General features: G+C 43.9%; 1 protein-coding gene across 1 annotated transcript in view; it reads right to left on the bottom strand.

The window, feature by feature from the left end:
• LOC139949233 (uncharacterized) overlaps positions 1 to 14,194 on the bottom strand; it is a 68,773-nt gene that overhangs the window by 24,038 nt on the left and 30,541 nt on the right. The window contains exons 19-33 of the mRNA XM_071947625.1: positions 13,998 to 14,120; positions 13,335 to 13,400; positions 12,040 to 12,180; positions 10,703 to 11,725; positions 8,870 to 10,615; positions 7,528 to 8,650; positions 6,689 to 7,425; positions 5,915 to 6,064; positions 5,216 to 5,541; positions 4,681 to 4,828; positions 4,042 to 4,209; positions 2,125 to 2,937; positions 1,745 to 2,013; positions 560 to 1,255; positions 22 to 475 (exon numbers count right to left, since the gene is read on the bottom strand). Coding sequence (XP_071803726.1) covers positions 22 to 475; positions 560 to 1,255; positions 1,745 to 2,013; positions 2,125 to 2,937; positions 4,042 to 4,209; positions 4,681 to 4,828; positions 5,216 to 5,541; positions 5,915 to 6,064; positions 6,689 to 7,425; positions 7,528 to 8,650; positions 8,870 to 10,615; positions 10,703 to 11,725; positions 12,040 to 12,180; positions 13,335 to 13,400; positions 13,998 to 14,120 — 7,983 coding nt within the window. The remainder of the gene's footprint in view (positions 1 to 21; positions 476 to 559; positions 1,256 to 1,744; positions 2,014 to 2,124; positions 2,938 to 4,041; positions 4,210 to 4,680; positions 4,829 to 5,215; positions 5,542 to 5,914; positions 6,065 to 6,688; positions 7,426 to 7,527; positions 8,651 to 8,869; positions 10,616 to 10,702; positions 11,726 to 12,039; positions 12,181 to 13,334; positions 13,401 to 13,997; positions 14,121 to 14,194) is intronic.

Genomic DNA, 14,194 nt, shown 5'->3' with positions numbered 1-14,194 from the left:
CATATGGTGTGGTGGTCACACCTGGTACATATGGTGTGGTGGTCACTCCTGGTACATATGGTGTGGTGGTCAATTCTGGTACATATGGTGTGGTGGTCACTCCTGGTACATATGGTGTGGTGGTCTCACCCTCTACATATGGTGTGGTGGTCTCACCTGGTACATATGGTGTGGTGGTCAGTCCTGGTACATATGGTGTGGTGGTCACTCCTGGTACATATGGTGTGGTAGTCACTCCTCGTACATATGGTGTGGTGGTCACTCCTGGTACATATGGTGTGGTGGTCACTCCTGGTACATATGGTGTAGTGGTCACTCCTGGTACATATGGTGTGGTGGTCACTCCTGGTACATATGGTGTAGTGGTCACTCCTGGTACATATGGTGTGGTCGTCACTCCTGGTACATATGGTGTTGTTGTCACACCTGGTACGTATGGTGTGGTGGTCACTCCTGGTACATATGGTGTGGTGGTCTCACCTGGTACATATGGTGTAGTGGTCAATCCTGATACATATGGTGTGGTGGTCAATCCTGGTACATATGGTGTGGTGGTCACCCCTGGTACATATGGTGTGGTGGCCGTTCCTGGTACATATGGTGTGGTAATTTCTGGTACATATGGTGTGGTGGTCACTTCTGGTACATATGGTGTGGTGGTCACTCCTGGTACATATGGTGTGGTAGTCACTCCTGGTACATATGGTGTGGTGGTCACTCCTGGTACATATGGTGTGGTGGTCACACCAGGTACATATGGTGTGGTGGTCACTCCTGGTACATATGGTGTGGTGGTCACTCCTGGTACATATGGTGTGGTGGTCACTCCTGGTACATACGGTGTGGTGGTCACTCCTGGTACATATGGTGTGGTGGTCACTCCTGGTACATATGGTGTGGTGGTCACTCCTGGTACATATGGTGTGGTGGTCACACCTGGTACATATGGTGTGGTGGTCACTCCTGGTACATATGGTGTGGTGGTCTCACCTGGAACATATGGTGTTGTGGTCACTCCTGGTACATATGGTGTGGTGGTCACACCTGGTACATATGGTGTGGTGGTAACTCCTGGTACATATGGTGTGGTGGTCTCACCTGGAACATATGGTGTGGTGGTCACTTCTGGTACATATGGTGTGGTGGTCACTCCTGGTACATACGGTGTGGTGGTCACTCCTGGTACATATGGTGTGGTGGTCACTCCTGGTACATATGGTGTGGTGGTCTCACCTTCTACATATGGTGTGGTGGTCTCACCTGGTACATATGGTGTGGTGGTCACTCCTGGTACATATGGTGTAGTGGTCAATCCTGGTACATATGGTGTGGTAGTCACTCCTGGTACATATGGTGTGGTCGTCACTCCTGGTACATATGGTGTGGTGGTCACTGCTGGTACATATGGTGTGGTGGTCACTCCTGGTACATATGGTGTGGTCGTCAGTCCTGGTACATATGGTGTGGTGGTCACACCTGGTACATATGTTGTGGTGGTCACTCCTGGTACATATGGTGTGGTGGTCAATCCTGGTACATATGGTGTGGTCGTCAGTCCTGGTACATATGGTGTGGTGGTCACACCTGGTACATATGTTGTGGTGGTCACTCCTGGTACATATGGCGTGGTGGTCTCACCTGGTACATATGGTGTAGTGGTCACTCCTGGTACATATGGTGTGGTGGTCAATCCTGGTACATATGGTGTGGTGGTCACACCTGGTACATATGGTGTGGTGGTAACTCCTGGTACATATGGTGTGGTGGTCTCACCTGGAACATATGGTGTGGTGGTCACTCCTGGTACATATGGTGTGGTGGTCACTCCTGGTACATATGGTGTGGTGGTCTCACCTGGAACATATGGTGTTGTGGTCACTCCTGGTACATATGGTGTGGTGGTCACACCTGGTACATATGGTGTGGTGGTAACTCCTGGTACATATGGTGTGGTGGTCTCACCTGGAACATATGGTGTGGTGGTCACTCCTGGTACATATGGTGTGGTGGTCACTCCTGGTACATACGGTGTGGTGGTCACTCCTGGTACATATGGTGTGGTGGTCACTCCTGGTACATATGGTGTGGTGGTCTCACCTTCTACATATGGTGTGGTGGTCTCACCTGGTACATATGGTGTGGTGGTCACTCCTGGTACATATGGTGTAGTGGTCAATCCTGGTACATATGGTGTGGTAGTCACTCCTGGTACATATGGTGTGGTCGTCACTCCTGGTACATATGGTGTGGTGGTCACTGCTGGTACATATGGTGTAGTGGTCACTCCTGGTACATATGGTGTGGTCGTCAGTCCTGGTACATATGGTGTGGTGGTCACACCTGGTACATATGTTGTGGTGGTCACTCCTGGTACATATGGTGTAGTCGTCAGTCCTGGTACATATGGTGTGGTGGTCACACCTGGTACATATGTTGTGGTGGTCACTCCTGGTACATATGGTGTGGTGGTCTCACCTGGTACATATGGTGTAGTGGTCACTCCTGGTACATATGGTGTGGTGGTCAATCCTGGTACATATGGTGTGGTGGTCACACCTGGTACATATGGTGTGGTGGTAACTCCTGGTACATATGGTGTGGTGGTCTCACCTGGAACATATGGTGTGGTGGTCACTCCTGGTACATATGGTGTGGTGGTCACTCCTGGTACATATGGTGTGGTGGTCACTCCTGGTACATATGGTGTAGTGGTCACTCCTGGTGCATATGGTGTGGTGGTAACTCCTGGTACATATGGTGTGGTGGTCACTCCTGGTATATATTGTGTGGTGGTCACTCCTGGTACATATGGTGTGGTGGTCACTCCTGGTACATATGGTGTAGTGGTCACTCCTGGTACATATGGTGTGGTGGTCACTCCTGGTACATATGGTGTGGTGGTGATTCTTTGAGTTGTGCTTGGTGGTATAGTTGTACCTGAAAAGAAACACTTTTCATTATAAGGGTCTGTCAAATATCAATTCACCATCATAATCAAGTGTATTAGCAAAGAGCAAGACACTTGCAATGTTCACACATTAAGATTCAATTCTAGAAACAACGGAAAGATACCTACTAATAGAAGGGAAAATGTGGCTGTGGAACAGTCTGAAGGAAGAAGCGATAATGGTATTGGTGAAAAACACAAGTATCAACATCAAGACTCCAACCCACACTCTGCTTTTCAGAAACACCACAACATTTTACAAATGCGCTCGACTACTTGGCCAAATCATTCCACAGTAACTGTGAAATACCTAATGTTCCTCTAAGACCTGTCAGGGACTTGTTTCATCATAGTGCAATGCTTTTCTGATCTGTGTAGAGTCAGTACCGTCTGATAGTTTAATTCTGGGCCATCTGACCTTTTAATTGGGGGTTTTGTTATGTAAGAGCCTTTTGCTGTTAACTGCTTTTAATCGTACTAACTACCATATAAAGACCACAATTCAGTCATTATACTGTGAGTGACTATTTTTACTCAGTAATGATGAAATAAGAGCTTAACAAATTTAGAAGTGTTACAAAATTATAGACCCTTGCATAATGCGAAACGCTACAGGGACACTGAGCTCACGCGCATGTATTTATGCACAGCTATTATCCATTCATTTGCCTCCTTTGACACCACAGAGGGCCTTTTTTATGCAAGCGGTCTTTTGCTGACTAATTTTAGATAGGTCCAGGAGCAGAGGCTCATAGCCAATAAGGCCAAATAAAAAAAATACCAGTTAATCAGCCCCTCCCGCATCGTTTTTTTAAAACTATTTCTCATTTTATATTTTCTTTCTTCAAAAAGACAAATTTTCTGTTTATTTTTCATTTAACTTACTAATCTTTTAAGAACTTGATTTTACATAACCTTAATGATGACTTTAAACATAAGAATTGGTGGCCAATCTGAATTAAGGTGCCTTCACCTTTGAAAGAGAAAAAAATAAAATAAAAATAAAAAGCCCTCTTTTTAGAAACACCTTGACGATCAACTGGTATTTTTTTCTTACTTGGCCTAATCAAAGAAACAATTACAATAGTTCTTACCACAGCCTTTTTCATCTGAGTAATCCTCGCAGTCATTGTTTCCATCACACAGCTTTCCTGTATCAATGCATAAGCCACTACCACACTGGTACTGACCAGCGCTACACAAAGAGGGCGATGTTGTCCGAGTAACTGCTGTGCTGGTTGGAACTTCCGGTGTTGTATATTCTGTTAAATTAAAAAGGCAAAAAGCAAATTGAATATTTTGCAGGTGATATAATTGAAAACAGGGCCTCAGTGCATTATTTGTTTAGTTTTTATGGACAGTTCCATGTGCTTCCATTGGTTTAATAAAAATAATAATAATAATAATAAAAGTGGCTTTTTAAAAAGCGCACATATCTGTCACTCAGTGACGCTCAAAATGCTTGAACATTACCTTTTTTCCTTCAAGATATGTATGCTACATTTTTGAAGTATGACACTAATTCTTTTACAAAGCACAATTTAATGGTTTACAAGGTGTTGTGGTGCAATATGCAGCCAATCATATTTATTTGAAGAAAACTCTGCTTTCTTTTTAAAAGAAACCAAAACAGCAAATATTAAATGCATTTGAAGTTTGTAAAATCATTACAAACACTTTTGAGCTGGATCATTATACCTAGATCAAAACAATTTAAGGACTTTCTCACTTACGTAGATACAAGTCACACCCAAGTATGGCGCAGCGTAGGCGAACACCCTTGTGGTAATCCATGACTGTTATTTTGATGAAGCGTGCAATGATAGGTTCAGGCAACGGGTCTGAGATAATTGTGTGGTCGTCGTCATTCCCTTCAAATACCTTTAATAAGAATAATAATAAAAACATTACCAAGGTTTTCATAGCCTAGGTTTTAATAGTTCACAGAAAAATAACACATTGCAAATATAATAACACAAGCACTCATCTTTCAATTTAGTTTGTAACAAAAATGCAAGGAAGTATGAGAGGCCTTTACTTCTTTGGTTTGTTTTTACCCTTACACTTATATTCAGCACTGAATACTCAGTACTTTCCCAAGTTCTGTGAAAAAATCCACATGCAAATTACTCAGGTGGGATTCAAACCCACAAACTTTGCAATGGGTGAAGAAATTAACTTGTTTTTACTCTCACACATAGGATTCAAACAAATGTTATTTTTTATCCCCGATAAACAACATCTTTTAACACTTTTCTTCAGACTTACGGCATCATCCATATCTGATGTCAACACAGGAGTGTACCCCTCACCATCTACACTGTAGAACACACTGAAGAGAGTAACATACTCATTTGTGCCACTGCCTCCTCCTTGAACGGATAAACCATTTACAATCTTCTCAGCTCCCAGGTCAATAATGACCGTCGGACCCTGGTCACCCTCGGCTGGGGCCCAGGCAATGAAGGTGCTTCGCTTTAACTGGTTCAAGCGGGCATTGGCTGGGGTATTGCCTGGTTCAGTTGACGAGGCGTTTATAGACTCCGGTTCAAGTAGCAACTCATTCAAAATGGTGTAGGAGAAGGGACAGGACTCTAAAAAGAGTATCAACAATAAAATATTATCAACCCAAAATGTATTGTTATTATTATTAATGGTTTATTTTATTATTTGAATAACAAATTTTTTAAAAAGGTTGACTCCATTCAAATTTACAAAGTTCTTAAGAAATTAAAAAATAACAGTAACCAATTTCTTTGTCACATCCCGCTTATCACAGCAATTCACTTGTTTTTTAATAAGAAAGGCTAGTTTTTGTCCAGACATAACTAAAACTCTTGCTTTCTAGGCAACAATACTAAAATACCACCTCAGGGATCAAGGTTATTCAGGTCATTGAATTCATATTTCAGATAATTGATTTCAGTAATTTGGAATATTTCTTATCAATAAAAACAAAGGACTAACCTGGGGGAACTGTCTTGTAATGTGTGGAAGTGGTAGTAAGTCTTTGCGTAGTTGTGCTCACTTCTCCAATGTAAGGTGTGGTCAATTTTGGTGTTGTAACCACAGGCAAGTAAGTTGTTGTCACTTCTGGTACATATGGTGTGGTGGTCACTCCTGGTACATATGGTGTGGTGGTCACTCCTGTTACATATGGTGTGGTGGTCACTCCTGGTACATATGGTGTGGTGGTCACTCCTGGTACATATGGTGTGGTGGTCACTCCTGGTACATATGGTGTGGTGGTCACTCCTGTTACATATGGTGTGGTGGTCACTCCTGGTACATATAGTGTGGTGGTCACTCCTGGTATATATGGTGTGGTGGTCACTCCTGGTACATATGGTGTGGTGGTCACTCCTGGTACATATGGTGTGGTGGTCACTCCTGGTACATATGGTGTGGTGGTCACTCCTGGTACATATGGTGTGGTGGTAACTCCTGGTACATATGGTGTGGTGGTCACTCCTGGTACATATGGTGTGGTAGTCACTGCTGGTACATATGGTGTGGTGGTCACTCCTTGTACATATGGTGTGGTGGTCTCACCTGGTACATATGGTGTGGTGGTCACTCCTGGTACATATGGTGTGGTGGTCTCACCCTCTACATATGGTGTTGTGGTAACTCCTGGTACATATGGTGTAGTGGTCACTCCTGGTACATATGGTGTGGTAGTCACTGCTGGTACATATGGTGTGGTGGTCACTCCTTGTACATATGGTGTGGTGGTCTCACCTGGTACATATGGTGTGGTGGTCACTCCTGGTACATATGGTGTGGTGGTCTCACCCTCTACATATGGTGTTGTGGTCACTCCTGGTACATATGGTGTGGTGGTCACTCCTGGTACATATGGTGTGGTGGTAACTCCTGGTATATATGGTGTGGTGGCCACTCCTGGTACATATGGTGTGGTGGTCACACCCTCTACATATGGTGTGGTGGTAACTCCTGGTACATATGGTGTAGTGGTCACTCCTGGTGCGTATGGTGTGGTGGTAACTCCTGGTACATATGGTGTAGTGGTCACTCCTGGAACATATGGTGTGGTTGTCACCCCTGGTACATATGGTGTGGTGGTCACTCCTGGTACATATGGTGTAGTGGTCACTCCTGGCACGTATGGTGTGGTGGTAACTCCTGGTACATATGGTGTGGTGGTCTCACCTGGTACATATGGTGTGGTGGTCACTCCAGGAACATATGGTGTGGTGGTCACACCTGGAACATATGGTGTGGTGGTCAGTCCTGGTACATATGGTGTGGTGGTCACTCCTGGTACATATGGTGTGGTGGTCACTCCTGGTACATATGGTGTGGTGGTCACTCCAGGAACATATGGTGTGGTGGTCACACCTGGTACATATGGTGTGGCTGTCACTCCCGGTACATATGGTGTGGTGGTCACTCCTGGTACATATGGTGTGGTGGTCACTCCAGGAACATATGGTGTGGTAACTTCTGGTACATATGTAGTTGTTCTGTAGAACACCCCAGTTGGAAGAGCTGTGTATTCAGTATTACTTTTTACTGCAGAAGTTGTACTCATCTTTGTGGTCAATTCAGGTACATATGGAGTGGTCACTCCTGGCACATAAGGTGTGGTTAGTTCAGGAACATATGGTGTGGTCACTCCTGGTACATATGGTGTGGTGGTCACTTCTGGCACATATGGGGTGGTTACTACTGGTACATATGGCGTGGTCATTTCAGGCACATATGGTGTGGTCAATCTTACATATGGTGTGGTCACTCCTGGTACATATGGTGTGGTCATTTCAGGTACATATGGTGTGGTCACTTCAGGCACATATGGTGTGGTCACTTCAGGTACATTAATTGTGGTCACTCCTGGTACATAAGGTGTGGTCACCTCAGGTTCATGAGGTGTGGTTATTTCAGGTACATATGGTGTGGTCACTCTCACATATGGTGTGGTCACTCCTGGTACATATGGGGTGGTCACTTCTGGCACATATGGGGTGGTCACTTCTGGTACATAAGGTGTGGTTACTTCTGGCACATAAGGTGTGGTTGTTTCAGGCACATATGGTGTGGTCTCTCTTACGTATTGTGTGGTCACTCCTGGTACATATGGGGTGGTCACTTCTGGCACATAAGGTGTGGTTACTTCAGGTACATATGGTGTCGTCACTTCAGGTATATATGGTGTGGTCACTCTTACATATGGTGTGGTCACACCTGGTAAATAAGGTGTGGTCACTCCTGGCACATATGGTGTGGTTAATTCAGGTACATATGGTGTGGTCACTGCTGGCACATAAGGTGTGGTCACCCCTGGAACATATGGTGTGGTCACTCCTGGCACATAAGGTGTGGTCACATCAGGTACATATGGTGTTGTAAAATGCGTATATAATTCTTTTGGTGATGTTGGGATCAGCTTTGATGCAGTTGTGGAGGATTTAACTGTTGATGAAATCCATGGTATTGGGGTTGATGTACCTGGTATGGGTTTTACCATTGTAGACGATTGAGTATAAGGTGTGGTCACTCCTGGCTTATATGGTGTGGTCACTCTTGGCGCATAAGGTGTGGTCACTCCAGGAATATATGGTGTGGTGGTCTCACCTGCTACATATGGTGTGGTGGTTACTCCTGGTACATACGGTGTTGTGGTTACTCTTGGTACATAAGGTGTGGTGGTCACTCCTGGTACATATGGTGTGGTGGTCACTCCTGGTACATATGGTGTTGTGGTTACTCCTGGTACATAGGGCGTGGCTGTCACTCCTGGTACATATGGTGTGGTGGTCACTCCTTGTACATAGGGTGTGGTGGTCACTCCAGGAACATTTGTTGTCATAACTTCTGGTACATATGTAGTTGTTCTGTAGAACACCCCAGTTGGAAGAGCTGTGTATTCAGTATTACTTTTTACTGCAGAAGTTGTACTTATCTTTGTGGTTAATTCAGGTACATATGGAGTGGTCACTCCTGGCACATAAGGTGTGGTTACTTCAGGAACATAAGGTGTGGTCACTCTTACATATGGTGTGGTCACTCCTGGCACATATGGGGTGGTAACTTCTGGTACATAAGGTGTGGTTACTTCAGGTACATATGGAGTGGTCACTTCAGGTACATATGGTGTGGTCACTCCTGGTACATATGGTGTGGTCACTCCTGGCACATATGGGGTGGTAACTTCTGGTACATAAGGTGTGGTTACTTTAGGTACATATGGTGTGGTCACTTCGGGTACATATGGTGTGGTCACTCCTGGTACATATGGTGTGGTCACTTCTGGCACATATGGGGTAGCGGTCACTTCTTGTACATAAGGTGTGGTTACTTCAGGTACATATGGTGTGGTCACTCTTACATATGGTGTGGTCACTTCAGGTACATATGGGGTGGTCACTCCTGGTACATATGGTGTGGTCACTTCTGGCACATTTGGGGTGGTCACTTCTTGTACATAAGGTGTGGTTACTTCAGGTACATATGGTGTGGTCATTTCAGGCACATATGGTGTGGTCTCTCTTACATATGGTGTGGTCACTCCTGGTACATATGGGGTGGTCACTTCTGGCACATAAGGTGTGGTTACTTCAGGTATATATGGTGTGGTCACTTCAGGCACATATGGTGTGGTCACTCCTGGTACATATGGAGTGGTCACTTCAGGCACATACGGAGTGGTCTCTTCTGGCACATATGGAGTGGTCACAACTGGTACATATGGTGTGGTCACTTCAGGCACATATGGTGTCGTCACTTCAGGTATATATGGTGTGGTCACTCTTACATATGGTGTGGTCACACCTGGTAAATAAGGTGTGGTCACACCTGGTAAATAAGGTGTGGTCACTCCTGGCACATATGGTGTGGTTATTTCAGGTACGTATGGTGTGGTCACCCCTGGAACATATGGTGTGGTCACTCCTGGCACATAAGGTGTGGTCACATCAGGTACATATGGTGTTGTAAAATGCGTATATAATTCTTTTGGTGATGTTGGGATCAGCTTTGATGCAGTTGTGGAGGATTTAACTGTTGATGAAATCCATGGTATTGGGGTTGATGTACCTGGTATGGGTTTTACCATTGTAGACGATTGAGTATAAGGTGTGGTCACTCCTGGCTTATATGGTGTGGTCACTTTTGGTGCATAAGGTGTGGTCACTCCAGGAATATATGGTGTGGTGGTCTCACCTGCTACATACGGTGTGGTAGTCACTCCTGGTACATATGGTGTGGTGGTCACTCCTGGTACATATGGTGTGGTGGTCACTCCTGGTACATATGGTGTGGTAGTCACTCTTGGTACATAAGGTGTGGTGGTCACTCCTGGTACATATGGTGTGGTGGTCACTCCTGGTACATATGGTGTGGTGGTCACTCCTGGTACATACGGTGTTGTGGTCACTCCTGGTACATAAGGTGTGGTGGTCACTCCTGGTACATACGGTGTGGTAGTCACTCCTGGTACATAGGGTGTGGTGGTCACTCCTGGTACATATGGTGTGGTGGTCACTCCTGGTACATATGGTGTGGTGGTATCACCCTCTACATATGGTGTGGTGGTTACTCCTGGTACATATGGTGTGGTGGTCACTCCTGGTACATATGGTGTGGTGGTCACTCCTGGTACATATGGTGTGGTGGTCACTCCTGGTACATATGGTGTGGTGGTCACTTCTGGAACATACGTAGTTGTTCTGTAGAACACTCCAGTTGGAAGCAATGTGTATTCAGTATTACTTTTTACTGCAGAAGTTGTACTCATCATCGTGGTTACTTCAGGTACGTATGGAGTGGTCACTTCTGGCACATAAGGTGTGGTGACCTCAGGTTCATAAGGTGTGGTTACTTCAGGTACATAAGGTGTGGTGACCTCAGGTACATAAGGTGTGGTTACTTCAGGTACATAAGGTGTGGTGACTCCTGGTACATACGGGGTAGTCACTTCTGGTACATTTGGTGTGGTCAAATCAGGCACATAGGGTGTGGTCACTTCTCGCACATAGGGTGTGGTCACTCCTGGCACATAAGGTGTGGTAACTCTTGGCACATAAGGTGTGGTCACTTCAGGTACATAAGGTGTGGTCACTCCAGGAACATAAGGTGTGGTCACTTCTGGCACATAAGGTGTCGTCACTCCTGGCACATAAGGTGTGGTCACTCCAGAAACATAAGGTGTGGTCACTTCTGGAAAATAAGGTGTGGTCACATCAGCAACATATGGTGTAGTTATTTGTGGTGTTGTTACGCTCGGTATGTATGGAGTTGTCAACTCTGGAAAGTAAGGTGTAGTTACATCAACTTCAGGTGGTGTGGCAACACTTGGCGGGATGGCTGTTACTGGCTCAGTCACAGGGAGAGTGACCAATGGTGTTGAGGGTGATGGTGTTTCTTTGGGATAGCCAGGGGATGTAACGGTCAGCACTGCATTAGTTGTTTGCTGCTCAGCAGTTGAACTTTCTAGTGGTATGGGTGTTGATGTACCTGGCAGTGGCTTAACTGAAGTAGTTGGTGGACTGACTGTTGAAGTGACCGTTGCTGTGGTACTAATTGGCTGGAATGTTGATGAAATGTAAGGAACGCTTGGCCGAGACCCTGTTGTTGTTATTAAGGGTGGACTTGTTGTGTAGTAGACACAAAACATCTCATCGGATGCATCACTGCAGTCTATCATTCCATCACATCGATTGGATGATTCAATGCATTCAGAAGAGTTGGTGCACTGCCATTGGCTGATAAGACAACCAATCACTGTAGTTGTCTCGAGAGGATGCGGTGTGGTCCCTGAGATAGAGTGTGAAAAAAGAATACTTTGAATTTTTAAAAATCATAAGCCAATTTGATTTCAAAAAAGTGCCTAACAAACTTCTGCCAGGAAAAAATGAGCTGGATACTGGCCACAATGTTGAAGTTATTTTGGCTGGTAACCATAATTTGGCAAAAACTACTTTGATGTGATTATCTACTTTCTGTGCTGAGGTGGCTATATGAAATTTGCCCCTAGACATTTCATATGTAGATTAGGTAAACTTATTTTGGCTATAAAAATATTGTTTTGTTTTGTTTTTTGGTGTTCCCCCCCCCCCCTAATTCCTTACCACAGTGCTCTTCATCAGATGCATCTCCACAGTCATTGATGCCATTACAAACACTACCGTTCCTCCCTCCGGGAATACACAATCCATTCTCACAAGTAAATTCATGTGGGCCACATGTATACTGAGGTGTAGTGTAGGTTACTGTTATAGCAACAAGAAAACAACAAAAGTTATGGTAAGTGACCAGTTTAAATATCAAAGCAAATGTTAGAAAAGGGTAAGTTATTTAGAAAGGGAATAGAAGAGAGGGAACAGGGTCTTAAACGGTAGTCTAAAAACATGCAATAAGTGACGGATGCCTTTGTATGTTAAAAAGCATCATGATGTTTCTGTCACCCCCTAAAGCTTGGTCAAAGTGCATGCAAATGTTGTTCCATATGGCAGGTACTACTATATTTTGCATTGAGTACCGGTCTAAATTAGTTGCACTATGCATTGATTAGCACCAAGCGTAATATTGCGTGCAACGTGTATGTCTTAACACTCCTTACTGTTTTAATATTGCACGTTTTAACATGGCCATGTGGTCTCCTCTACACCAATCAGAATGGAATTGAAAAACTGTCACAAGTATTTACGAATAATGTACTCACCGCATTCAAATTCATCTTCACCATCGGAACAATCATCTTCTCCGTTACAAAGATAGTAAGATGGGATACAAGATCCATCATTACAAGAGAAACCATAGCAACGCTCTTCTGTAAACAAAAACATATCATTGCATTAATTCATTGCTAAAAACCAAATACAGTCAACCCTAAATATAAAGTGCTCTATTAAAAAAAAAAGATTCTGCTTATAGACGATGTGACCTCTAATCACTCGAATACCATAACATGACTCGCGCACATACCGTCGGGCAAAACCTTTGTGTTTTTGGCAGCCAACTAGAAAGTCCCTGACTACGCATCTTTTTGCCCAGCGAAACATGACATATAGTGTTTTGTCAACAGAGGGCGGTTTGAATGTAAACATAGGTCAAATCATCTACAAAGAGTACTTTCTGAAGTCCTGAATCTCATTTCTGCTTTGTGGTTCTTTGTTTTGCTGTCCTCTTATAACAAGGATCCTGTTATAAAGAGGTAACTTGGCCAGTCCAAGTGATTTTGTTAAAGCCCGAGGCATCTGTATATGACTCAGAAATACATTTTCTAGCGATGTATATTATGATAATTGATGAGAGGGATTTAGGATTTGAAACCGTTCTTTATAAAAGGAATGATGTGAAATACTAGTCCAAAAGAAACATTGATATTGACTTTTATTTAGTCCTCCTAAAAGGAGCTACTTACCTGTAGTTGTTAATAAAGTTGTGGTTTGTGCAGTTGTAGTTGCGTTGTTATATTCTACTGTTGTCACTAAGAACAAGAAGAATGGTGACAAGAAAAGTATAAGTAGATGTCTCAAGTGTGACACCCTTAAGTGTATTTGAGTGGGATTTCAAAATAATAACTTGAGGTTGAAGACAAATTTACCAGAGCCAGATTTGAGCCATCAGTTTTCCTTGAAGTTTTATAACTTGATATTTGAAATAAAAATGTCCCATCCATTAAGGTGATCCCCTGGCTGCCGCTTCCCAGTTTGTATTGTAAATGTAGGTGTGATTCCTGGCTACACGGCAGGTAACGGTTGTATGGCTTGACTGGCACCCCAGACGAAGATATTGATAAGATAGAGAGACTGCCAACATAGCTCTTACACAAAAGTCCTATCTATTGGCGAAAGGCCTATACAATTTAAATAGGATTCCAGTAGGATTCTTATAGATTTTTCGTCATTTCTTTGATTCCTATAAGATTCTTATAGGTTTTTTTTGTAAGAGAGGGCTAGATACGCTGAGTTCTTCTGCACGGTTTTGCGCACCAAGAGCAGTTGTCCAACCACCTGCTTCCTTTTGCCTCAGTGTTATACACCCTTTTTGCCAAACTATGTGAAAGAATTCTGTCAAAACTTACCGCAATTTGTTTCATCAGCAGCATCATTGAAGCCACAATCCATTTCTCCATCGCAAACAAACTCCCGAGAGATACATTTGCCATTGTCACACTGGAACTCTCCTCCATAGCAAGATGGTAAAGCTGAAAGAGTCGTCAAAATACAACAACCAAAACAAAAAACTGTCACATCTCGTTCAAAATTAAGGGAAAAAGAA

Source organism: Asterias amurensis, chromosome 16, assembly GCF_032118995.1.
Source record: "Asterias amurensis chromosome 16, ASM3211899v1".
In the NCBI taxonomy this organism is placed as follows: Eukaryota; Metazoa; Echinodermata; class Asteroidea; order Forcipulatida; family Asteriidae; genus Asterias; species Asterias amurensis.
This window is presented reverse-complemented; position numbering and strand designations above follow the sequence as displayed.